This window comes from Sander vitreus, chromosome 12 (assembly GCF_031162955.1).
Source record: "Sander vitreus isolate 19-12246 chromosome 12, sanVit1, whole genome shotgun sequence".
NCBI lineage: Eukaryota > Metazoa > Chordata > Actinopteri > Perciformes > Percidae > Sander > Sander vitreus.
The window spans coordinates 12167949-12195393 of NC_135866.1; the positions used below are offsets into that span (position 1 = coordinate 12167949).

General features: G+C 39.7%; 2 protein-coding genes across 5 annotated transcripts in view; both read left to right on the forward strand.

Annotated features, from left to right (window-relative positions):
• The window catches only part of pbx1a (pre-B-cell leukemia homeobox 1a), a 48458-nt gene extending 32118 nt beyond the window's left edge, over positions 1 to 16340 (forward strand). The window contains exons 3-10 of one of the 4 annotated variants that reach the window (XM_078263843.1): positions 4923 to 5167; positions 5603 to 5659; positions 7017 to 7207; positions 7494 to 7629; positions 8527 to 8686; positions 9581 to 9693; positions 10931 to 11020; positions 14431 to 16340. In XM_078263843.1, coding sequence (XP_078119969.1) covers positions 4923 to 5167; positions 5603 to 5659; positions 7017 to 7207; positions 7494 to 7629; positions 8527 to 8686; positions 9581 to 9693; positions 10931 to 11020; positions 14431 to 14523 — 1085 coding nt within the window. In that variant the 3' untranslated portion in view covers positions 14524 to 16340. Of the gene's footprint in view, positions 1 to 4922; positions 5168 to 5602; positions 5660 to 7016; positions 7208 to 7493; positions 7630 to 8526; positions 8687 to 9580; positions 9694 to 10930; positions 11021 to 14430 lie in introns of those variants that run through there. The other 3 variants (XM_078263844.1, XM_078263845.1, XM_078263846.1) reach the window with 3 other exon arrangements.
• Positions 16341 to 19011: 2671 nt separating this feature from the next.
• prtfdc1b (phosphoribosyl transferase domain containing 1b) lies at positions 19012 to 27437 on the forward strand. Its single transcript, XM_078263848.1, has 9 exons — positions 19012 to 19167; positions 19454 to 19560; positions 20532 to 20715; positions 21044 to 21109; positions 23885 to 23902; positions 25582 to 25664; positions 25871 to 25917; positions 26069 to 26145; positions 26273 to 27437. Exons 1-9 carry the CDS (start codon positions 19120 to 19122, stop codon positions 26318 to 26320), a joined length of 678 nt encoding a protein of 225 aa, XP_078119974.1. The 5' UTR covers positions 19012 to 19119; the 3' UTR covers positions 26321 to 27437.
• The last annotated feature ends 8 nt before the right edge of the window (positions 27438 to 27445 follow it).

A 27445-nucleotide genomic window follows, 5' to 3' on the forward strand; every position in this document is an offset into this window, starting at 1 on the left:
AAGGAGGGGATGAGGGGAGCGGCCACCAAATCCGCCTAATGTGACGCCTGTCAGCTCGTCTCCCACCAGCTGTCACCTCCCAAATGCACTGGGGTTCATTTTTTTAATTGACACCTCGCTTTCCTATTCCATTTCTATTTTTCGCCTTTCATTTTCCCTCCATCACTCTCTTCCCTCCTTGCCTGTACCATCCACATTTCCTCGTCTCAGACCTGTCCCTCCAGTATTTCTTTGGTGTTTTTCCTTGTCCTTGGTATCCCCCATCCCCCCCCCCACCCAGTTTCAGATACAAGACCCCAGCTCTGCCCCCTTTCTGCACATGATACTCGGGATGGCGGATAAAACATAAAGCTGTTTTAGAGGTACTTTATGACTATGCCCTTGTGTACTGAGGGTGTACAGCTTCCCATTATCTGATGATGGAGAGAACATTTTGGGTATGAGAAAGTTTCCCATGAGTTCAATGGAAACACCACAAATCTAGCTTTCAGCTTACACTACAGAACATTTTAAGACTATTTAAACAAAACAATATTTAGATTATAACAATAGTTTCCTTTGTATGCCTTTCTTTATAACAGCCCAGATTCAATTCAGTAGAAATCACCACATATAGTACAGTAAATTGGATATAATGTCAGTAATGATAATAACGATTGGGGCTGAAGACTACAAGTTTGAAAATCTGCTGATGTGGAGTTAGAAAGAAGTGAGACCTCTATAGCATGCTCCTTATATCTGTTTGAGGATCAAGGCTACATTAGCTGCTGCATAACACACCCACATTTCCAAAAGAACTATCGCTGTTCAAGTTGCATTGTGGGTAATGTAGGCACCAGGTCTTGACAAGGAAGGAAAAGGTATGGAATACAAAAGAAGATCTCTCTGGTTCTGCTGCACCGATTTTGGTCCTTTTTGTTTTTAACTGTCCATCATGAGTCCAACAATATTACAAGAGTGTAATGCTAAGTTGGTGGGGCACTATTTTAACAGCTTCCCATTATCTGACATTAAAGAAAACATGTTGGGCCTTTTCCTTGAGTTCATGGATACATCACAGAACTAGCTTTCAGTTACGGTTACACAAAAGAACATTTTACAATATTTAGATTCATATTTAGATTACAGCAATTGTTTTCATGGCATAAACTTTATTGTGAGGTAGGATTAGTAATTCTCTAACGATTGTCCTCATTTATCAAAGCCCAGATTTAATTCAGTAGAAATTACCACATATACAGTAAATTAGATTAGTAATGTAGCATAATATTAATTTAGTGTTCTAAGTAATGATAATAGCATTGCTTAGCACAGTAGTTTACCTCTGGTGTGTGGGTCAGTGAAATAATGCATCTTATGAAGACTGCTTTATTGGGCTTGCATCAAATGTAGATGAGAGCAGGATGCTGAACTCCTTCAAGGAGTGGGGAGGGGAGGATTTGTATTAGTGATACTTGTCATGTCTGCTGTAAATCATGCTGCTTTTTCTCAGGTTCCTAGGTTGTTTTTGTTTTGTCTCAGAATGCTGTGTGGCAGGGATGAATGGTGGTGATGTTACATTATCATGTGGCTGTCGCTTTCACTCGTGCTGACTGGTCTGTGACAGGCCCACACACACACACACACACACACACACACACACACACACACACACACACACACACACACACACACACACACGGTTGTGTCAGGAGCAGGCCTGAGTTATTAACTGCTGAAACCCTAGATGACGTGTGCCCACACAATCAATACAGAACACAGCCAATGCCTGCCCCTCTCTAGGGGTCATGTGATGTGGACAAGCGCGAGGCAAAGAAGGACACACACACACACACACACACACACACACACACACACACACACACACATGCACACACGTATATACACTACAGTGCTGCAGAGTGTATTGCATTACTGTATTGATGGGAAATGGATCCAGTCCAGCGTTGGCTGCTAGCTGCCAGTCAGAGGCAAGAAGGGTAAACTTTCATCATGGCTGTCAGGGACATTGCTGCTGCCTTGTTTGACCGTAAATCTTCCTAATTGTGACAGAATACTTCAACATCATTAATTAAACATGTTTTCATTTAAATAGACTCGCAGGGCGCCAGGCTGGGTGCTCAGGGTCGTCTGCCAATGTGCATAGCTGTGTATTTTCCCTCTGTGTGTGCTTACAGTCGTGCACAAAGTGTATGTTTGTGTTGTGTGTTTGCGTGTGTGTATGTGTGTGCACCTTGATTCCCCCTGTATGAGTGGGTGGCTTAATCGTCATGTTTATTTACACTCCTGTTGTCTGCAAACAGCAGGCAGTGTGGCGATGGGTATGAGCCAGCCCTTAAGGAAGTAAAACAGCAGAAATTAATTTAGTCAATAACCAAAACAAAGGCTTATTCTTAGAATTCCATTCATTATTCAGGAAACGGCTCGGGAATTGTTTATGATACGTATTCATTTTTTATGCCTTGGCTTTTTTGGGTTTAGTGCCCCACATCTCAGGGAAGGAATTATACAAGAGCATTCACAAAGAGAGGAGGAAGGAGGGAGGGGGGTAGGAAGCGACACAGAGGGGGAATTGTGTCCTCCCATTGTTCAATTAAGTCTGTCAGTAATGATCAAGATGAGATGATGGCCATCTTCCTTTTATAGATACTAATCTGTGACTGTGACTGTGACTGGAATAAGGGAATCGCTGAGCAGTATGGACTCCATGCCTTTGTTGCTAATAGACTAGAAAGTGTGTTGGGAGCATGTGATGTATTGTAATAGAGGGCCCTTCTCTCTGTCAGGTGATTATGTTCATGCATAGTCCATGGTTGAGAGTTCACAACAAGCACTTTGACTGGCATTGAGGTCTAATCGATTTCATTGCTATTACTAAACAGAAATAAATAAAGCTGATAGCTGTGGTTAGGGTAATTATGCCACAGCACAGTGAATTGTTTGATTTTCCTTATTAATTGTATTTATTTAATCCATTTCATGCTTTTAGTTGTGCACTCAGGGACTTGGAGGGAATTAATAAATCACTCTTAGGCTCATTAGATTCCCCCTCTGGTTGGGATGTGCCACTATTTTGTCAGAATTAAATTGGCGAGTGTTATAATTTCCCGCTGGTGTGATTCATAAGAAAAATGTCCACATATTCATCTACCAGCACATGTGCACATGCGCCCCCCCTCCCACTCACACACACACACACACCCGTCTGCTCCCCATCTGAACTCCTGACCTTTTCCAGCCGTCTGATAGCCATTGACATTTGCCTCTTGAGCTGAGCTTGCTCACGTGTTGGAGCTGATGGGAATGGATGATGTTATTGCTGGAGGAGGAAAAGAGAGGGAAGGAAAGGGGAGGTGGGGGAGGTTGAAAAGAGGAGGACCAGGGTAGACAAGCTGCCAATGCGGCCCCGGGAATCCATCTGGACCCCCTGCTCACCGGAAAGGTCACAGGCGACTCAACCTTACATCCTCATTACAAAAAAGCCATCGCTGTGACTGTGGGCTACAATATGGCTTTACTGCTCTGTCACACAACCTGTCATTTACCCTCACTGTCTACAGTCATCATGGAAGAGACATACAGGGGTGTAGTATTGGATCGTCCTCCTGAAACATTTTGATAGATGCGTGGATTAAACTGTGTATGAAAAATGTTGTGACAGCGTGAGCTTTGTCTTTGTCCTTGAAGACAGTGGATGGAATGGAGGGCTGCACCTGGTCGGCTGTTTTCAGCACCTCGGAGAAAAGCAGGCGCACTGCTGCTTTACCAAGGGAGCCTTCTGGTGGCAGAAAAAGGCAGGGCAGTGCAGCTAATCTCTAAATAACAATTCCTGTCTTTTTTGTACTCTAGAATACAGTTAAAATAGCATTATTCAAATAGTTTTGAGCCTGCGCCACTTTTTTTTTAATATCTGGGATTTGGGTGTGGATGAGTGCAAGACTGCATTTGTTCATGTGTACATTACATGCGTATGTTGTTTGTGCATGTCTGTCTCAGCAGTCATGTCTTTGTTTTGTTAATAATTTACTCTCCACACCATGGGAGCTGAGTGTCAGTTGAGAGCTGAGTGCCTGTAGGTGTGTGAATACGTGCAGGTTCAACCCCCCCAGACAAGTGTTTAAACAGACGTCAGTGTCAGTTGTAAAAGCATCTTTAAGTCTTGCTAATTGAAGATTACAGCACTATGAACACTGCACTGGTTTTCCAGGTGTTAGAATGGTAATTTAGTAGTTATTTGTATGATCCAAAATACTGCACATCCAGTTTGATGTTGATATGAGAATTTTGTTTCTCAAGATTAATGCCAGAGTGGTAAAATAATTGACTTTAATGATCACAAATAAAAGGATAGTGAATTCTGAACCTTTTATCTTTACTATCTTTACTTCTTCCGTATCGTAGTAGGAGTAGTAGTCACATTTTCAATTTACATATCTTCATATGTTCATTTCATTTAGCTCAAATTCTGTGTTCTGTTTTTTTAGCTAGGTGTCTTTGCTTTAATATACCGTGTCTAACATTTGATATTACTTAGTTTTTTTCTGTTTAGATAGCATCTGACAAGATAATAAAGCCATCAGCCAGAAACTTACCATAGACGGAGCATAAGGAGAGCAAAAAAGATATACTCTGGTGGAAGGCTGTGTCAATTTTTTTTTTTTTAAATGAAATGATAGTCAGAATCGATGAAATTATAGTTTTATGGTCCTGCCTAGCTGCCTGCCTCTGTGAGGCTGCAGGGTTTTATGGCACAGACTTGAACTATTAAATCGATGGCCATATTTCAGAGAGTTCACTCGGTAGGCTGGAGTTAAGACTCAGTCCTTATTCTTTTACCTTGCTACTCAGTCATTTTGAACATCCATGTAAATAGGACTGTTTAGTGTTATTGTCTTTATGTCATCTTCTCCTGTCCTCCACAGTGCTCAGTATCCGTGGCGCCCAGGAGGAAGAGCCCCCAGATCCTCAGCTGATGCGACTGGACAACATGCTGCTGGCGGAGGGCGTGGCCGGGCCGGAAAAAGGTGGCGGGTCAGCAGCTGCTGCAGCCGCTGCAGCCGCCACCGGCGGCATCGGTGCCGACAACTCAGCAGAACACTCCGACTACCGTGCCAAGCTGTCTCAGATCCGACAAATTTACCACACAGAGCTGGAGAAATATGAACAGGTGGGCGGAAGAGTATTTTCTCAGCTGCTATTTTTCTGCTGCTATTTAGCTTCTTGTAACACATATTCATATTGGCATGTGAGTGTTTTATCAGTAAATACAACAGTGCATTGGTGGGATTCCCATGTGCCACACATTGAATGTGGATGTTAGACTTCATTCACCTGCTAAGCCTTAATTTAACCCCCCATAGTAGGAATGAGCCAAATGTTACGTTCCCTTCACAGTGCATACTTGGGGGAATCCCTTGTTGTACCTCAGTGTTTTGACTCCACCTTTTTTTTAGCACTAGTCTTTTTCATTGTTTCATGACAGAAAGTTCATATCAATGTTCTCACTTCTTCCAAAATCCTTCCACTACTCAGGTGGCGACTATAGGATGTGTTGTAATTTTAAATTTCTCTTTTCTGTTTAAATGTGCAACTACTGAAAAAGTTGGACATCGTCCCGACTGGTGGTGGATATGGACAGAGGCAAAACTTTAAAAAAAATGTCAGTGATTTTAATCTTTATAATATGTTACATTGTTGACATGCACAAATATGTGGCTTGACATAATTCAACTGCAAACATGTTTACTGTCTTCTTGATGGGGACAAAGGATGTAGTGGTGAAACATTGCACAGATTCACGCCACTTCCAGGGGCAATGTTCAATAGCTTTCCTGACCTCTCCCTGCTGAGACAAGCAAGCAAAAAGAACATTTTCTTTCCTGGGATAACAAAAATGAAATGCAATAAAAATAACGAGGAATTGAGACTTTATCCTTTGTATATGGAGTTAACATGTTCTCCCTCAAGTTCCTGTGTTTCCTTATATAGTGAAAAAAACATGCAGCTGATATAAATTGAGGACTCTAAATTGCCCAGAGTTAAACATGTGAGTGAATACTGTGTTGTGTCCAAGTCTTTTTCCTTGTCCTTTGTCCAATGCATGCTTGAAAAAGCTGTGAACCTAAACAAGAATAAGTTGGTATAAATGATGGACGAGATATTTTCCTGAGAATGTTTAAGTTAAATGCTCTTGAAACCAGCTCTCACAGGCCAACTCATGACAAGCCAAGCTTTCAGAGATGTTATCTTCAGCAGGCAAGCAGCCATTATATCAGTCACACACCAGCTCTTTTCCAAAGACTATAACATCTTGTCATTCCCTCGGAAGTCAAAGTGTCCTGGGTTTGTCATATTCTCTGAGTAAGGCTAGTCATCGCTAACTGTCACAGTCAATACACACCTGAGCATTTTTGTGTCACCACGCTACGTACACCTCGCGCGAGTATGAGTGAGTAGTGTCTGCCGTGTGTGTGCAAGCAGAACGGCTGCTCGGTGCATCACTTTGACTGACGTAACCCTGGTGTTGACAAGCAACAGACACCTTGACTCTGAATGCAGTCATATCCAGTGACTGATTCAGACAGAGAGAGAACAAGGTAGACTGAAAGATGGAGTAAAAAGAGAGGGAGACAGTTTAAATCTCTTGAACGTTAGCGGGACTGAAAGCCTGCTGTCATTTTAAATTTCTCTTCACTTGTCACATTTTCTCTTCCAGAGAAGAGAAGTCTTTTTAATATTCAGAGCACTGCGAGTCTCGCTGCCTCCACCGTATGACTCCACTGCTACATTTGTTTGCCGTAAAACATCACACTGTGTCTGCTGCTTTAATTTAGACTATTCTTATTACCTCTAACGCTGCTGCTGTTATACTGTCAGAAGTGCTTCTGCAAGGCCAAGACCTACCAGTGAAGGTGCAGCCTCTCCAGAATCCAATTTCACCCTTTTGTTCTGTGTGAAGCTGTTGAGCCTCCATGATAGTTCTTCTTTTTATGAATCCTGTCTGTCTGTGCATCCAGGCGTGCAATGAGTTCACCACCCATGTGATGAACCTGCTGAGAGAGCAGTCTCGCACACGACCCATCTCGCCCAAAGAGATCGAGCGCATGGTCAGCATCATCCACCGCAAGTTCAGCTCCATCCAGATGCAGCTGAAACAGAGCACCTGCGAGGCCGTCATGATCCTGCGCTCACGCTTCCTTGATGCCAGGTCTGTGTGTGTCCATTTGGTCGACAAAATGTATCAAAACTTTCCTTTAGTTCTAATACTCTGGTTTTTTTTTTTTTTGGTTTTTTTAAAGGTTTATGTATTTTTGTTGCCATTTGTCAGACGGATTCTGTTACCTGGATTTGTTTTGCTATCCCTTTGGTTCTTTTTTTCTAAATGCATTTTAACTAGCTTTTAATTAGTAAAGTTTCAGCACTGTTTTTATTTAATTTCTTTTTTTTTTCTTTTTATAAATCTCTACTCTGTTTCCTTTTTGCCGGCTGTCCAGACGAAAGAGGAGGAACTTCAACAAACAGGCGACAGAGATCCTAAACGAGTACTTTTACTCCCACCTCAGTAACCCCTATCCCAGCGAGGAGGCCAAAGAAGAGCTGGCCAAGAAATGCAGCATCACAGTCTCACAGGTAACCAGATTAAACTAAGCGATCTACTTAGATTGTGAGGACAATCGTTTGGTCAAACATCATCAAAATCAGTGGCACTCTGTGCCCTCAAGAAAGGCCTTTCCAGATTTGAGATTTTACTTTGATTGGGGGTCAATTAGTAAAACACAAATCAACATTGCTGTTAGCTGAGTTTTACAAGAAATGCAATCTTGACATTATTTTGGGTTATAATGACCTTTAGGGTTAACAATGCTGGGGTTATGGCCAGTTGATGCTAAGTGTTTTTAACAATAGACAGGTAGATTGATACTAAATACAATGACTGAAGGAAATCACAACTTATAATAACGTGATACCAAACATTTGTGTATGCTTTATGTGCCAACAATGGCCACCTTTTTTTTGCATGTATTTTATGAATGCTATTTTATGTGATTTTTTTTAATTTTTCAATTCATCCTTGTTTTTGCATGCTCAGCTTGGGTTCTGTCCAAGGCAAGCAGCAGTTTATGTTTGTGTATATATATATATATATAGGTTGATGGAAAACAGTACTATGAGAATAATATAGTAATATTTCCCCATAGATCTGATCTTTATAATTTATTATTTAAAAAAATAAAAAATGTCATGTTGGTGTTTTGAAGGGGCCAGACTTACCAAGGCAATGATGATCAGCAATGTGTAGTGCAAGTCCAATTATGTCATAGCAGCCATGAGGGCTGGTGCTAAAAAGGTGGTGTGCTACAGGTGCAGGAAACATAATCCATGCTTAGGTATTGAGTATTAATATTCAACACTGCAATTAATGTTACCAAATTGTATTCCTTTGACTTGCATTGGTTTGTTTGCATAGATATCCGCTTAAATGTGTTTTAACTCAGCGACTGCATCATGTCATTGCTATTTTGTCAGGTATCAAACTGGTTTGGGAACAAGAGAATCCGATACAAGAAAAACATCGGCAAGTTCCAAGAAGAGGCCAACATGTACGCAGCACGGACCGCAGTCAGTGCAACCAGTGTGTCTGCTCACGGCAGCCAGGCAAACTCCCCATCAACTCCCAATTCAGCAGGTGAGCTCTACAGTTATACCCGAGCAGATACAGATAGATGCACAAGATAGAGCACAGTAATGTTCTCTTAACTGAGCCTCAACTCAAGAATTTAGTCTCTGGTGCTTTTTCATGCAGACTAACAGAAGGCCCCTCTTCTCCTTAACTAACCCAGTAATATAATGTGGCATTCTCGCTCTTCTCGTTCCATTTTTTCTCTTTCTTTTGTGCCTTTGCCGTCTGCCTCTCTCACTCATTTTCTCTCTCTCACTCTCTCCGTCTCTGTTATTGACCTCTTGGTCTTGTGGACGTTAATTTATCCTGCCTCTTGTCCGGTTGACCCTGTGCATGCCATTAAGCTGCTCAGAGGGCAAGCGGAGTCTTTTGTCATATAGAGACTTCGCAACTGTATTGGATTAGGACCGGGTGTTGAAATCAAGTTACGCGATGGTCTCTTTACATCTGGGGAGCTGGGGTCCATTAAAGGACGAAGACGATTCTTTGGGTCTTCCTGCAAATCAATTATTACTTCCTTAATGAAACACTAGCATCATGGACATTTACCAACAATATAATCCATAAGGCTTGTTTTAACTGGACTTAAACAGTTTTATGATGATTATCTGTCTCATGGTTCTTGCTGGTGGATTTTTCCTTGTAAATGATGGTTCAGTGATATTTTAATTTTCACATACTGCATCTGTAGTTGTTGCATGTTTGTAGAAAAAAGCCTTTTTCATGATGCCTGCTGCCCTCCCAAACTAACCTACTTAATGCACTTTTGCTTATGCATGATCCTTTTAACTCCTTTTTTCTGTTCCTCTCTTCTTCCCTGTTACCTTTTTCTCTCTCTTCTCTTTTCTTTGTCCTACTCTCTTGTACTCTTTCTTCTTCTCTGCCTCTATGTATTCTCAGGTTCTGCTGGCTCTTTTAACATGTCAAACTCCGGAGACTTGTTCATGAGTGTGCAGTCCCTCAATGGGGACTCGTACCAAGGGGGGCAGGTTGGGGCCAACATACAATCCCAGGTAGGCGCCTCTCCAAGCTTAGAGACCGAAAGCTGACAACTCTTGAGATTGCATATAAAATGTCCAGTCTGGAAGTGCAGATGCCCACAATAACCTGACCTACACAGTGAGACAAAGGTTACACTTAGCCCAAAGCTTTACGTTAATGTAGAAGCCATTGTCAACCCACAGTTGAGTAGACGACTGCAGACAGTTTTGGAAATGGTGCAACACTCATCAGCGCTCTTGACAAGAGTTCACATAGCCACTGGTGCACTTGAGCTCCCTGACCTTGCCCCAGTGGACAGTGATGACCAGCACAGTCTTCCTGAGTGTTACAACTCTCACCGTAGATTAAGGAATCACCACCCGTAGTGATATTCTCATTTGGTTACAGTGCTTTTGGCATCATTTCTCTATCTCTCCATCCCCCCTTTTCTATTCAGATCAGCTCTCCAAATGCTTTAGGTCGTTCATGAATATGCAAAACGGGCGGCCCTTATAAGAGCTAAAGAGGTCTTCAGGGTTGGCCTTTTAATTATTGAAACTCATGTTCCTTTAAAAGTTTTTTTTGTTGAAAAATGTCAGAATAGCTTTGCTCTTAGGGCTGTACAATTAAAAGAACGCAAAAAAGAGAAAGTACAATTTTGACCTGCTGAGGAGAGTAGTTTTATTTGTTGTGAAATACATATGGCAGATGTGTTTTCATGCATAACCTGACAGGCTGCTTTGCCAAAAGCTACAAAGCAGCCTCCAGTGAATCTGTGAAAAACATGGAAATGGCGGTCTTCCCAAAGAAAACTTTATAACAAAAGGATGTAATATACACAGTAACACCATATTTTTATTGGCAGCCACGATTAGTAAACATGTTTCAATGTGAAGATTTATCAGAGCATTTGTGTCATCAAACAGCCTCTATGTTTGCATATACAGTGAGTAATAATATCAGTAGTGTGCAGCCACATGTAGAAGAAAGTATTTTTAAAATCTGGTTTTGATGTATTATTTAACCACAACTACGAATGCATTAATAATTAGTTACCTCTTGTCATTATCCTTGTTTTTTTGTCCTTTTGCAACTTCTGTTATCAAGCTTGTAATAGCAGCCAAATCATTCAGATTCACTGTTTGTAACCTTTTCCTGTTTATGGTACCCTTTTACTATCAGACTGACCTTTCCTTGTGCATAGCTGTCTTTGTTATCCAGAGCTTTTGTCTGACCAGGCCTTTTGTCTGTGTCCCCCCGCTGTTCCAGGTGGATACCCTTCGCCATGTTATCAGCCAGACCGGAGGATACAGTGACAGCCTCGCAGCCAGCCAGATGTACAGTCCACAGGGCATCAACGTAAGACCTGTAAACAATCTCCTTGTGTCCGTTTTCTTTGCTGTCTTGCGTTGCAGTTGCAGGATGTGTATCATATTGTGTAATTCTGTGTGTACACTGGGATGCCACTTAGCAGAGTTTGCCGGGGTTGGGCTGTTGTCCAGCCAGTTGCCCCCCTGCTCCAGTCGTGCCCTAGGTGGCAGGCAATGAGGCAGCTAGCAGGCTGAGTAGCTGGACACGCTCCTGGTCTGTCGGAGGATATTAGCGTTAGTGAGACACCTGCAGTCGACAGGAACAAGGACACAGGTGTCATCCTCCCTCCCAACGCTGCACTCACATCGGCACCATAGGACAAGTCATACCTCCCAAGACTGGCTTCACAAAAAAAAAAGTTCCCGGATGCTAATTCTTAAAATAACTCTTTAACTAGCCTGTCAAAGGCTAGGCCAGTTTTCTAGGTCCCCATGCTGGGCTGGGCAGGGCGGGACAGGCAACACTGGAGGCAGTGTGTTAGCATGAAGATCCATGGCGACAGGCTGCGTGGGGCTGAACAGAATCAATACGACAGTCACAGGGACAGAAAGAGCGGGGCTTTGGGCTAACAGTCCAAGCACATTGGTCAGATCATTCATCCACAGGAACAGCAGCACTGACAGCCAAGCCTGCAACACCCCTCGTGCTAAAATAAGAACATGAATGCATCAAGCCAGTAACAACATACATCAGACTCAATAGGTATTAAATACACTGTGTTAGTAAAGGCAGACAAAATCTTCTTTTTATAAAAAGTGGGTATTTCCAGAATCCTTAAAGTCTCGTCTTCATCTGTATGAAAAAATATTGCTCCATGAAAATGAATCCATAAAATATGCTTTTTCCTAATCCGAACAAAGATGGTAGCCAGAAATTCTATATGTTCTTGCTCAATATGAACAAAATATGATAAACCAAAAGTAAAAGGTTTATTATCAGTTATTATGTGATTTATTGTTTCTTTCCAATATTTTATATTTTCCATTCAAAATAGTGCCTTCACATTTTTTTATGTTTTACAAACAGATATGTCATTTTCAGCTACATATTAGAAAATACAGTTACAAAACTAAGGATAGCTACAACAACCAATGGCATATAACCAGAAGTTTAACCAATCAATGAGCACAGCTTTCTAAGTAGTCATGCCATAATAATCGGGGCAAATGAATCAGAAATGAGCCACAATGAGGAATTTAAATATCATGCGGTGATGTATTAAAAAGAAAAACTTTGTATTTATTGTTATTAAACCATTTGTGACATTTCCAGCTGCATCATCCAGCCCAAGTAGAAATACCTATTTTAGAAGAAAAGAAAAACAATTATATTGGTGGTGGTGATGATGATAGAGGTCTCTTACAGTTCTTTTATGATAAATGCACTTTAAACAAGAAATTGCAGTGTTTAGGTAAAGCTAGTGGATGAAGTGTTGGTGCTTGTATTTATTTAGCCCAGATGATATATTTTTTTCTCTCTAAGATCTACTGACTGAGTTCCCGTAGTTCACCTCTCCTTCTTTATCCTTGAACAGCAATTACACCCCTCGAATTACTGGTGGGTGTTGTCTCTCTCAGAGACTGGAAATGGGTTTTTTTCTCATTCTTTCTTTTTTCCTCTCTTGTTTCTGAATAAGATGACAGACAGTCTTAACGTGAAATAACAGGGTTTGGAAATAAGAGGCTGCCAAAGCACGTCCCCAGCTCTCACTAATAGCATGGAAATTGCAATTAATGTCGTTAATGGTCTTTAGTCAACCTTTTATCATGATTTGAGAAGGGCTCCATTTTAAAGAGCTCTTTTTTATTGTGATGATTTATTCTTTTATCAACCATCTCAGGGGATATATGAAAGGTCTGCATATTCTGCGTTTCATCTCTTCTGTTTATCTCACATTATGTCAGCCATTTTCAGGGGAAAATGAGGGAAGTGGCGCGATAATATTTTTAATGAAGAGTCTCTTAAAAACAGCGTCTGTCAGTTTTTCGTGCTGACTGTAAAGTATTACTTTAGGACCAAAATTACCGGCTCAAAGCTCCTTCTATCTGAAATTGAAGCTGTTTTCTACATACTGAATTTTTTTTTTAAAAGCAATACATGCTACATGACCAGAGTGATGAAGTATACCCTGTTTCATTCATTTTAATTAAAGGATAAGGCTGTTATTCTGATATTCAATACCTATGTTATTCTCAAAAAATCCCATAGACCAGACCAGCATCACGTCATCAAGCCCCAACTGTTAAGTCCACTCTCCCTTTTGGGGGGAAAGAATCGCATAACAAAGGGAGAGAAACAGGAAAATGCCGAAAAGCTGTTATTTCACGGGTTGTGAAACAAACAAATAAATATCTAGATTTGAGGTAAATGTCTAAATGCTGCTGGTGACAGTTACTACTGATGGATATCTAGCTTGAGTGGGAGGCTGCTGCAGTATAGTCATACATCAGACTGTCATCTCCAACTAAATCTCAGCCTAGATCAAACAGTTGGCTATTAACATGTTGGTTATTTACAGACATCACTTAGCCTAACGATATCTGGTGATCCAATCAAATATGTATAGATGTCCGGGTTAGCAATATCCCGCCACTGTGTTGGGTCATTGATCCACTTGGACAGTGGAAGACTCAAAGGGGCATGATCTTAATACTTTGTCTGTCCATGTAAAATGTAGCTACAGCCAGGAGATGGTTAGCTTAGCTTAGCACAAAGACTAGATAAACATCTCCTGGCTCCAGCTCAATATTTATCATACAGATATGAGAGTGGTATCAATCATCGCATCTAACTCTCAACCAGAAAGTGCATATTCCAAAATGTCAAACTATTCCTTCAATTAATGGAAAAGGCTGGTAATATTTTATAAATAAATTGTGCATTTAAAAAAAAAAAAAACTCAGTATTGTACTAAAACTGCTGATCACTTTAGTTTTTAACAAACATTACTCAAACATAAGTTAATGGCGCATTTGTTGTGGACTATTTTCACTGGCAGATTGATACATATTTGGTGCTTTAGTGGGTATTTACAGCAGCTGGACGGTGTATGTGGGATGACTCAAAATAAACAACAGTTTATTTAACAGTTGTTCATGATAATGAAGAAACATGGCGTCCAGCCCAACATTGTGACTCACCGATGTGTGTTGTGTTTTTAATACTTTTTGGACAATGGACCTCTGTGGCACAGAGGAATATGATATATCAGGTCTACACAGGCAAGACTTGTTAGTAGGATCAAGTGGTTGTTTGTTTTGTTTTTTGGGATTTGCTACCAGCAAGAAAAATATAGAATAGTGACAACCTTATCCTTAAAGACACTTCTATGCCAATTTTGTATTATACAGTATAATGTGTTACCGTAAAGTTAACTATGTCCTGTCTTATCTACACAGACAAATGGTGGCTGGCAAGATGCTCCGACTCCTTCGTCAGTGACATCGCCCACAGAAGGACCCGGAAGCGTTCATTCGGATACTTCCAACTGAATATATCCATCTCTACACCTCATCTACAAAAAACATGGACTGACCTTGCTATTCACAGTATTAAACAAAGGAATTCACTGCCCCACAGTTTGGAGAGGTACTGTGAAATCCTAACCAGAAAAAAAAAAGTTATATTTCCTCTGCTTATAACGTTGGACATTTGGGATACAAACAAAAAGTTTCACAATAAAAATCAAAACAATACCGCAATCAATGAAGACGTTTGTACAGATTTCACATTATATTCAGAGGGCTGGGATTGCTTATTTACTCGTAATGTTTTCACTCATAATGACGAAATGATATTATAAAAGTAAATAAATCAAATCATTGGTTTTAACTGAAAATACTTCATTCTACCTCTCAGCCACTAAAAAAATTTAAAAAATATGTCAGTGACCATTATTTGTTTTGTAAAAATGAAACTTGTCTTTGCAAGCAAGAGGCACATCTTCTTACTTACATTTTGTTGTCTCTCACCTATTCTATGGTACGCCATTTAGACTTAAATATTGCTCAGTTGTTTACAATGTGTGCTTGATAAAAGTATGTTCATCTTCCCCTCTGTCTCCGACGAGTCAAAACAGAGTTCTGTCAGGAGATTTAGGTAACCATGTGAAGTATGTTATCTGTAAAACAATAAATAAATACTTGTCATCAAATCGGACAAACTTGACATCATTCATTAAGATGGAGGATACATAAAAACAAATTATTTTTCACACTGTTGGTTTTGGTGCTGCAGCATATTGGTAGAGTGACAGACACATAATTGCAGTGAGAAAAACAGGTGATTTTGCTCTATGCTGGACAAGGAGAAAAACTTTTTAATTTACTTGAATCTTTTGTGATATTTGTTATTGTTTACCACCACTTCTACAGAAGAAAAGTTTCTGACGATGCTAAAATGCTGATGTAACCAAAACAAAACAGTGTGTCATCATGGAGTCAGATATAATATATTATTTATCAAATATATACAGCATTATGTCTTTTTCGTCTCATTTAAATCTCCGTCTTCTGTCATTTAGCTCTGGTGCTACAATCAAGTGAATAGAAAGAAATACGAGAAGAAATATCACTTTCAACAGAAGAGAAAGTTTGTCAAGTGTCATCTGTAACTGAGTTTGTTTTTCAATACATGAACCACAATCCACTTAAACAGGAAGTCATTATGTTAATAGAGTTTTACAGTGGATCCTAGCTCCTGAAACTACAGCACAGGTCCAGAAATGCTTCAGCATGGAGCCACTGATCATCGCCATGAAAGAAGCATCTGGATGCAGCTGAACTGCTGCTCGGTTCTAATGAGGACACTTTGATGTAAAGATTATGTTATGTTCCTCATTTTAATGAATGGTGTCCACTTATGGGCGTTTATCTACATACGAAGCATTCAAGTCAATATATTACTCTGTTGGTACTGCTTTAGTATCCCTAGAACTGACACCAAAACAAATATAGACATTTGAATTCATGCTTGTCTCTGATTTCTTTTCCAGTTTCAAACATTTATGAACATTGTAAATGTTACCCATTAAGCACTAAAGAAGTCATTATGTCAAATAATGTGTTTTCTGAGCGGTCTAACCCTGTTTATAGACACTTTTTATGTTGTGTGGCCTATTTGTGTTTTTGTATTTGATTATTTTTTTATGGTATGCTTAATGTAGGCTATTACTTTTTTTTTTGTTGCTTTCCTACTCTAGTGAATTAGCTCATGAACTTTCAACATGTGTTTATGTGCACCATTGTGCTTGACTTGACTTTGTTGGAAAGGGTTTTCAACACATTAAAAATAATATGTAATACAGCGAGATTTTACATCAGCATTTTTTCTTATTGTGGAGTTTACAAGAGAGCAAAGACTCTTCATTTTGCTCAGCAATACACGGAGACATTAGACGGCAATCACAGTCACTGGAATAACTGAAATTCACCCAAGGTTAGTAAATGCCAGTAGACATCAACTCTTGAATGGCTCTGCATGTTCCCTGCCTTCTATTATGGCTATGCACTCAGACAAACACATGCGCACTAAACCAAAAAGTTGATGTAACAGTGGAGAGACATAGGTGTCTCCAACAGCTACAGAAAGAAAGTCAGTGTTTGTCAGGAGTGAACAAACCTATTCAAAACCCTGTTTTCTACATTCTGAATATTTTTTATAAAGCAATACATGCAGCGATGTATAACCATAGTGATGCAATATATCATGTCTTATACAGTTTAATTAAAGGATAAGGCTGGTGATATTCTATATTTATGGTATTGTCAACAAAGACCAAAATGAAAAATGTCTGGTAACAAATACATATTTGCATTTTTTCTAACTCATCTAAAACAGCTGATCTCTGTAGATTTGAGCAAATACCAATATGTCACCCAGTGCAGCTGTGTGGGTCATCAAAGAATACAACAACAAAAAAGAAATAGCCAAATATAATGCATTTAGGACATCTTACACTCAGTTTTTGTCATCATACATATCTAAAATCTGAAGGAGAAGAACGGTCACGTCCTTGAGAGATCCTCTCTTCAAAAACTACCAACAACACCACTGACACTATCTGGCTGGACAGTTGCATGTCTGACTGAATTACTTTCATAGCAACTGAATATTCATAATTGGCTCAACAACAGGGGCAAGGGTATGAGGGAGCAGTTGGTTGTAAAGTCTGCGAACGGTCACAGGCCTTGACTGCTGAGTGAGTGTGAAATGCCAAAGCCAGACTGCACCCCTGCGCCTGGAGGGCAGCGAAGGAGCCAGTCTGCTCTCCCCAACAGAGAGGGCATCAAAAACAATCTGACAAGACTTCATCCAAAAAGATCTTCTGGCTTCGTTCAATGCTAGAACGCTCATCAGCAGGATTTTCACAACATCCAGCTGCTGCCACATCATCATCTGAAACTATCACTGGGAAATACAAATTAGAACAGTTTTCTGCCATTTTTGAGGGATTTTGTCATGCAGCATAGTTTTTACACCTCCTCATTCCTCAGGGGTGGTGACACAGTGCACGCTGATTGAAATCTAATGTTGATGTTGACATCTGCCTCCCCAGCTGTCATTGTGCTGCTGTTTATAATTACAGCTGCTGTAGAAGAGCATGGGTGGGTGGCTCAGACACCTTGTCTCCCCCTTTCAACGGAGCCCAGCACACTGCTCTAATGTGCAGTGACACAACAGCCCAGACCCCGCTGCTGCTGCTGCTGGACTAACTGACCACATGAGTCCCTGGGTGGTTCATCCTAAATTCACTCATTTACACACTGTCACACAGACACCAATTAATTTATATTGTGCATGGGAGACTGGGTGTGGCAACTGGAGCCTTTACATTACAGGCTGCCAAATCTCTTTTTTCTTCCTGTTTAGGCAAATAAGATGAGACAATGTTTGAAAATATGGGGATATTGACATTACAAACAAAACGTTTTGATGAGAACAAAAGCAGTGTACAAACAGGCTGGACGTGTCTGTCCCTCTCCACAAGGTGGCGATGTTAACATGTGTTCACATAATTCACAAGATGAAGGTGGTATTTAAAACAAATGGAAGGCGTACATTTAATTATTGCTGCTTGTATTCTGCTCCTCACTTATTTCGTTTCCTCAGTTACCCTTGCGCAAAACTAAACACATGTTTTGTCCCGAGGGTGATGATAATCTTCTGTTTCACTTTCCTGCCAGCCTCTCTCTTCTCTCCCTCTGTGATGCAGATCATTCTCATTCTCACATTTGATGTGTTTCTTACTTTCTTAAACAGCGATAGTTGAATGATGTCTTTGGTTGAAGTACTTTGTTGAGTATTTCCATGTAACTTTATATTCCTACTTCTACTACATGTAAGAGGGAAATTGTACTTTTTACTTAACTAAATTTATTTCACAGTAGCCGTCGATTAAGATTTTACATCTAAAAAATGGCAGTTTCTAAGATATGATGTATTGTTAGGGATTTAATTACTCTCAAAAAGTAGTTAAGATTAGCTCTCTATCAACTATCAAATGCTGCTTAATGCCTCAGTAATAATACGTCAATATTAACTCTGAAAGTGGCCATTCTGCATAATGAGTTTACTGTGAATCTGTGGTGGAAGAAGTACTCAAATATTTTACTTACAAGTAAAAGTAGCAATGCCACAGTGTAGAAATACCTTGTTACAACATGTTTTACTTACACAAGTAAGTACAAGTATTAGCGTCACAACAGTCTACTCACGATACAAAAAGTAAAAATAGGCCTACTTATGCAGAATGGCCCATTTTAGTATAATTGTTGATGTATTAATGTGTGCATCACTTACATATTGCAGATAATGAAAGTGTTAAAGTCTGTGTCCCCCCGCTATGCCTACCGACCCCAGATCAGCCATCAACTTCCATATTAAAGCGGCAGCCATGTGGTAGGCCTAAATAGTTGTAGCCTTATGTTGCCCCTGGTGGCAGCAGTAACACAACACAGAGGGATGTAGAGGGAAAGAGGGAACATGATGCTCCTCCTCTCTCCGCACGTTGCCAAATCCTTCTGAAAGTTTGCTCTAACACTTACCCCAGACAAGAGACGTTTTTTGTGTTTCGGCAGGAAAACAACATGGCAGACGTTGCCGTCCAATCCGACGGAAGAAGCGGCGGGATTGTGGTAATTAAATGAGAAATATAACACGACAGGGAATGCAGGACAAGTGCGGCATGGTGTCTGACAGCGCATGAAAAAGTTTACTCCGTTATGGATGCACACACAGGGAGTTGAGCTGCACACTGAGACAACTTAGCGCAACTATGTATTTACTGGAGAGGCACGTGTGCATCTCAGGCAGGCAAAGCTTGCAACTTTGTTATCAAACTCGTTTGGTGTTTTAGCTTTCTAATGTTGTAGACGATCAACAATGAAGCAATAATGTTTGCGTTTCTCTTTTTCCTCCCAGATTAACGATGGCTGGCCAGGCTACAGTTTAGACCTCTTCAGCTATCCAGCTCACTACTCCGGGGATATAGACTGTGTCATCATTCCGCATGGCGTGATTATGGACAGGTATAACACCAAATCCAGCTGCCTATCGATCAGCCGATGTTTGAGCTTCCCAGATGCAACGTTAGATGTTTCTGCTGCGTAGTTGCGTTAAAGCTATACCCGGCTTTTGACAGATCTGAGGGATTCTGGGAAGATTGAGGGGACATCATTTGTTTTAGACTGTGGTGGGGTATTAAACTGTTCTTATTTAGGCAAAATGATCACTGTAATGCTGAACATTTCTTTGGTAATAATGCTCAGAATTAGGGCTGCAACTAATTATTTTGACTATCGATTAATCTGCCGATTAATTGTTTTGTCTATTGAACGTCAGAAAAAGTGAAAAAAATGAATTTATATTTTCCCACATTCCAAGGCGACATCTTCAAATGTATCATTTGTCCGACCAACTATCCAAAACCCAAAGGTATTCAATTTAAAGCTGTATGACAAAGATGAGAGTAAAATCTTCACATTTAAGAAGCTGGAACATTTTTTTGTTTAAGAACTGTCCAAAACGATTATTCCATTATCCAAATAGTTGCGATTCATTTTCTGTCAACAGACTAATCATTGCAGGTCTAATCAGAATCCTTAATTTCGCCTACATAAGTATGTAAACCAATAACACAGAACATTAATATTATATTATTCCATTGAAAATTGAATATTACCCAGCTGTATTAAAGTAGTTCTTGTGTTCATATCTGTGTTATAAGCCTGTGGTCTAACCTTCCACCAAATTCCATTGAAATTTGCAACTGTTTTTGGGATGCATTATCTCCTTTTGTAAAAGATGGTCCAGTGTACCCTTTGCTAAAGGAGATAATAAAGGAAGCAGTGAAGCTCCTTTAACATTTAGAGACTTTGACCATCTTATCATGGCTGCCACTTAGATACTTTGGGGTCATTTCACTAAGTTAGAAACATTCTAAGCAAAAAAGACTATTCGGCCGCAGCCCACAACTTTTCTGTATAACATTTGTTTACAGGACTGAACGTCTGGCTCGAAACATCATGGATGACCTGGGGGACCATGACATTGTGGTGCTGTGTGTGCTGAAAGGAGGCTACCAGTTCTGTGCAGACCTGGTGGACAGGATCAAGGCTCTCAGCCGCAACTCCGACCGCACGATCCCCATGAGAGTCCACTTCATCCGGCTCAAGAGCTACCTGGTGAGTCTCTGCCTACTGCTACACGGGCAGCACTCACACTGAGTGACATCTGAAAATGCACTCTTCATGTTTAAGATTATCAGTCATGATGGTTCCCATGAGTCCCATGACTTAGTCAGAAGTTTGTTGTTATTTTATACATCATTATGAGAGTGGTATCTTTGTGTAACGTTGCCTATGTTCAATGTGCTGTTTTCATGTGGCCACTGAAGCCCAGGCAAAGGAGAAAAATACCGCAGACTTTGAACTTAGTATACAGATGATATAATGTGATTACCCTATGCGATAAAATACAGTTTGACCTTAAATCCATCATTTGTTTCCTCAGAATGACCAGTCGACAGAGGATCTTCACATACTCGGAGCAGAGGATTTGTCTTTTTTAGCTGGAAAGGTAATACTCTTCTTATCTACACTGTTGAACGCAGCTCCACTCTTGATAAAGAATTGCATCTCCCGTGAGTCCAGTGTAACATTATTATAAGCTCTGTTACAATAAAACAAATTTTGATAAGTGGCATGGAGATGGTGGGTATATATGGCAACCTCAAGAGGGCATCCTTCCCTCTAATGTGCTATCTCTCTCTCTATCCTGAGTAAATGATTCAGTGCTTCCGTGAAGGAGATCAAAGATGGCAGTTTCTGACAAACCCAGCGGTGATCAGATACCAACTGTTGTAATGTAATTGTTTAAAGGCCTCCTCCACTTTATCTCAGTGGAAAATGTAAAATCTGTGTAAATGGGAGCATATACTTGCTATCATAGTAGATCAGGAGGATGACAGTGGTCTAGTTGTTAGAGGCTCACTCTTCATCTGCTTGTCTTGTTAACGTCTTATCCGAATTAGTACATTGTGTGTGTGTGTGTGTGTGTGTGTGTGTGTGTGTGTGTGTGTGTGTGTGTGTGTGTGTGTGTGTACAGGTACCAGATCTGAGTGTAATACGACAATGAATAGCAAGTAGACTTTGCTTAGACTTAATATTTATATTATCATGCAAACAAGTCCAAAATCCCCAAGACACTCATTTTAGTGTAACATAAAACAGAGAAAAGCAGCAAGTTCTTACATACAAGAAGCTAGATCCAGAGAATATTTGACCCTCCGGTGTGAAAAATGACTTAAACGATTAATCTTAAGTATCAAAAATAGTTAGTTATTTGTTATTTGCACATAGCTTGTTCAGCGTTACAGTGATCATTTTATAAAAGTTATGCCTAGATCAGAACAGTTTAATACCCCACCATAGTCCTCAATCTTCCCAGAATCCCTCAGATCTGTCAAAAGTCATGTATAGCTTTAACGCAACCACGCAGCAGAAACATCTAACGTTGCATCTGGAAAGAGAAATGCAAACATTATGTTGCTTCATTGTTCTTCGTTGTTGATCGTCTACAACATTAGTAAGCTAAAACACCAAACAAGTTTGATCACAAAGTTGCAAGCTTTGCCTGCCTGAGATGCACACGTGCCTCTCCACAAAATACATCTAGGTGCACAAAGTTGTCTCAGTGTGCAGCAACTGCCTGTGTGTGCATCCATGAAGGAGTAAACTTTTTCACGCGCTGTCGGACACCATAGCAGCACAACAGTCAAGTGACTGATAAAATAGAAGACTAGGTCATCTCTTTAGTAAGTCATCTTGTTAATCTTGGTTTGGCTCACGGGAACCAAAGCTTATACAACAGCATTTAAAACAAACATCACTCTCCCGAACTAACTCGAAGATCTGATATGTAGCTTTTGTCCAGGTGTTTGTTCAACTGATGTAGACATTAATAAATTATGTAACTCGTCTGCGGCTTGATGGCAGAGTGTGCTTGCACACACACACACACACACACACACACACACACACACACACACACACACACACACTTACTTTTTCTCTCCACACATCTGTGCATACAGTATCTGCTTGTGTGTGCACATAGATTAATTACTTAACCACTACGATAGGAGTCATAAGTCAGCAAGAGTATTTCTAGGTAATATAAATCAGCTGATCTGAACACTCACTGTCACGCAACCCCCCCACACCCACCCACCCACACACACACACACACACACACACACACACACACACACACACACACACACACACACACACACACACTAATATGCCTGGTGGCCAGGCGTGGCATAAATACCTGAAACATGAATAGGATATGAGGTAGTAAGCTTGAGTCATAGCCGGCTGCTTTGCTCACAGTATTTTAAGAGTGCTTGTGAAATCCCTAAGCTCCCTGTGATGTACGGCTAAATTTAGTCACCTGTTTTTAACAGAATGCTGCAATGTTTTGCTGGAAGAAGTGAACCAATTGTGTGACAAGGAACATATAAGATAGTTCATGTTACGCCTTTGCCTCCCTACAGTGTATCTAACAGTAGCTTTTAATATACTGCTTATTCCTTTATATTATCCCAGGGTTTACTGCACTCTAAATAAATCTGTATGAATAATGAGGCCTAAACAAATCACAATTACATGCTTGGCTGAACCCTTTGTTTCGTGGAGTAAACTGCACACAGTTAATGTTGCAGTTAAAGTTTTTTTACCGTGACCTAGATAAGTTGATCCGAAGCTTGGATTGTGACTCTTAATATAAATAGTGCCCAGTTGTCCCAGTTGATTAGACAAACATTTGCAGAATCTCAGATATTTCAGTGTGACATTCAAAGAATGACTGTATGGACATAGATTTCCAATGTGGTCTGACATTTTTCTGCTGCGTTCATTTCCTTGCATAATCACTGACATCATAAAATGTAATAACATCCTTACTGATGTAGCACTTGCTTTAATAAATGTTGTTGGTTATTGCCCATGTTACAACACTTCTGCTTTTACTCATCTCTAAAAAAAAACTGGAAGCTCATAGATGATAATTTCCTTTTAGATTTATTTTTCAATAAATACTTCGTTGTTGTACAACACAAGACTTGGCAATACAGGTAATTCTTTGTGTCTTGTTTTTTTACTGAACATGTATAATTTGCTGCTGTTTAGATCACCAGCTTCATGTTTTTTTTTTACATTTGTCTGTGAGACTGTTATCTTTGAATGTACATGTGGTGGATCAGAAGATACAGCTGTTTCTTTATCTGTTCCTAACCAAGAATATTTGTTTGCTTTCCTCCCTCTCTTCTCCCCAACATGCTCTTATAAGAACGTACTGATTGTGGAGGTGAGTCAACCATGTTTGTACTTCTCTGTTTTTCCTCTCCACCAAATGGGCTTATTGTATTCCTTGCCGTGATTGGCTATCCAGGTCATGGGTCCCAAGTTTAATTTTCTTCTACAGGACCTGAGTTCAACATGAGGGAACTTTTTAATTGGCTGACCTATATTTGGCAAATAAGAGCTGTTTTTTCCAACATGGTCATAAACTTTCTCTTGTTAGCCTGTATTGGGGGAAAGGTGCTCTAGGGAAGGAATGACATTTACAGGGATGGAATCAATATGGTCATTCAATCATGGTTACTTACTGTATAGACTTTGCATGATTAAACATTTTGAAACATCAGTCAGTGCTTAAACATCTGGGAATATGCCCTGCAGTCATTCACTGACTATGGCTGCTATTGCAGATTCAAGATTCAAAATCCTTTATTAATCCCACAATGGGGAAATTCACACTGTTAAAGCAGCAAGGGCTATGGGAAAAGTACAAGACACAGATAAACAAACAATAAATAAATAAATAGAATAAATAGTAAAATGTATTTACAGTATTGCAGTATTGCATAGTCCCATTTTATTGCAGTTAGTAATGAATCCTTTTTAAGACTTGTATTTTCTTTGATTCTTTATTCAGTATGACAAGTGTCTTCTTAAATATGACAATGGCCATGTATAATGTGAAAGGGGTTCCTCATAATGATAAACCCACAGAGAAATATCACCCAATTCCCAGTTCCCCTTAGCTCTAAGGAGTGTTTTTTTACATCTTTCAGCTCTTTGTTTTGGTTTTACGGTGCACATATTTACTGTGTTGGTTCCATTCTCTTCTGGGTTGTTTTTTACTTCAGCAGACTAAAAAGCTCTTGAGAAACCCACTGTACACTACCTGCTTAGCACCAAGCAGCAATATGTCAATGTTGTGTTAAAAGCTTGTTGCGCTGCCTCCAAGTAGCCAAAAAAAAGCAAAGAATGCAGGTTTAAGTACTTTAGATACTGTAATAGAATAATTTGTCATCTACACGGAATTGTTAAAATCAGCTTTTTACTTTTGAAGTAGTATTCAACTTATCTCAGTCCCTTCAGAAAAACGCAATTATGCGATTGCATAATTCAATGCATAAGTCCGCATATTTATGTGGGGGGCGCATTTTTTTCAAATACGCCGCACTTTCGCCACATAAATTGCCGATTTCCGCGCAAAATATGCGGGGCTTGCATGATTTCATAATCCCCGCACTTTAAGTTAAGAAACAGCATTCTATGTGAGAAAGAGGGACACTAGTGCTTTTTCCAACAGCATTTTCCCTCTGCTCATATCCTGTCACAAGTGTAAAATGTTTAGTGTAAGTGTGTAAGGACAATCATTTCTATATAAAGGACATCTATATCACAAAGATGATAAAGCATACTTCAGTGGCTTAGTTCCACCGCTTCTTTTACCTCTTTCTGGTGGAAGAGGTCAGAGGAGTTTTTATGTTAATGTACAGTAAATCTCCTTTTTCCAGTGGAAGTCAAGTAATTTTAGAGAATGCTCATAAACAGTTATGTAATTCAAGTACGGTGTGACCAACTTCTCCCTTTTCACTTGTACTCCAGTGTGAGATGAATCTGTTTTTCGTTTGTACTTCCGTATTGGCAGTCTCTTGCTTTCTCAATCCAGTTTTTCTAATTTTCCCTTTACAGGCCATTGTAGGCACGGGGAAGACAATGAAAGCTCTCCTGAAGCATGTTGAAGCCTTCAGGCCCAAAATGATCAAAGTAGCAGGGTAAGTTATGACTGTTAAGACCTCAAAACTAAACCAGCCCAGTTGTCCTGCTTTGTGAATCACTCAATGTCCGCCTTCCAGTCTAGACAAGGAGAGAGAGAGGGAGAGACAAAGAAAGAATAAGTGACTGTTTTGAAATTAAAACCTATCCTACGTGACAGGTAGAAAGAGATATTGTATGATAAGGCCTGCTTTTATTTCCCCAGATTGCTGGTGAAGAGAGTGCCACATAACTCAGCATGTCTTCCTGACTGTATGTACTGTACCTGACCAACGCTTTCATGTGTTTATGAGTCAGTGGTTCATTCACATTTTCAAAGAAAATGCTTGCAGCTTGTTATTCAGTGAGTCAGTGGACCATGGAAATATTTGCAATAAATGTTCCACTTTGTCTTTGATTTCAGATGTCGGCTTTGAGATACCCGATCGGTTTGTGGTTGGATATGCCTTAGACTACAATGAGTATTTTAGAGACTTAAATGTAAGTCAATGCCTTTTTTTATTTTAGACAACAGTGACTGTTTAGTGAAGAGGTCATAATGAGTGTCTAGTAACCATCATCAAATAAAGACATTTTTGTATTGACTATTCTTTATCCCTTTTTGTAGCATATCTGTGTGATCAGCGAAAGTGGGAAGATGAAATACAAGATTTAAAAAAAGGCCGGCAAAAGGAGGCGACTGTCACACAGATGTCATCTGACAGCAAGCCTGAACATTTTCCCTGAGATGCCATTCACTTACAGCTGCTATCGTGACATTTGATCTCAAGCATCCCCTGTTTTGTTATAACATTCCTTCTGTGAAACGTTAATCTGTTTAACAATAGACACTGACATTTAACTGGTAATTTTAGCAAAGCATGTGCATACTTTACCATGTTTTTCTAAGTTGCAACTTCATTCTTCATGTTTACAGAAGTAATTCATTCGGTAGATGTTTATGCTAGGGTACTACTACTGTTTGCCTTTGTTAGCTTGACTCCAACACAAATGCCATCTCAATTGTACTTTACTTTGTGTATGCAATGTAATTAACTTCATAATCATTACCTGTATGAATGTGATAGATTTTTTTTAAGTCAGTGTGTGATGAGGTAACAAAGGAAACTCTGCTTATTTTAACATGAAAGGGAGTTGTTTTATTAGGAAAGTAGTGATATACTGTAATTCTACATTTTCTACACCTGTACATTGCCTTTTTTGATGTTTCATTAGGTAGTTCTCCTGCTGTCACCTTTAACGCTCAGGGGCAAACAAAGTAGTTTTGTAAAAACTAAGTGCACTAACTACATTACACAAACTACTGACAACTATGTACCCCTTATTGTTTTTAAGTATTTGAGTTGTAGTGGGGTACTTTTGTCATTTCTGCATTTCCTTTTATAATTTAACATACCAGTAAAGTCTTTTTTAGCATTTCTGTGTTATCTACTGCATTATTCTCACATTCTCTGTTGCCTTACGAAATGCATTTTCAGATGTTGATAAAAATTTAGTTTAATGTGGTGTCTTGGTTGAGCTCATGAGATAAACCTTGTGTGTTGTTGTATGTTTTTCTTAGGCTAATGATGATATACAAAAAGAGGGCTCATTTAAACATGTTGAATGATGTGTTTAAATCATGTCTTTTTATACAATCCTCATAGTATTATACTGCTGGTGAAGATAATAATACAGAAAACTGGCTCATTTTTTATTTTTATTTATTTCTTTCTTTTTCGAAAACTGGCTTCTTGAAGGACTCCTCAATTTCTAAAACTCTTTAAACCTTTTGTCAACT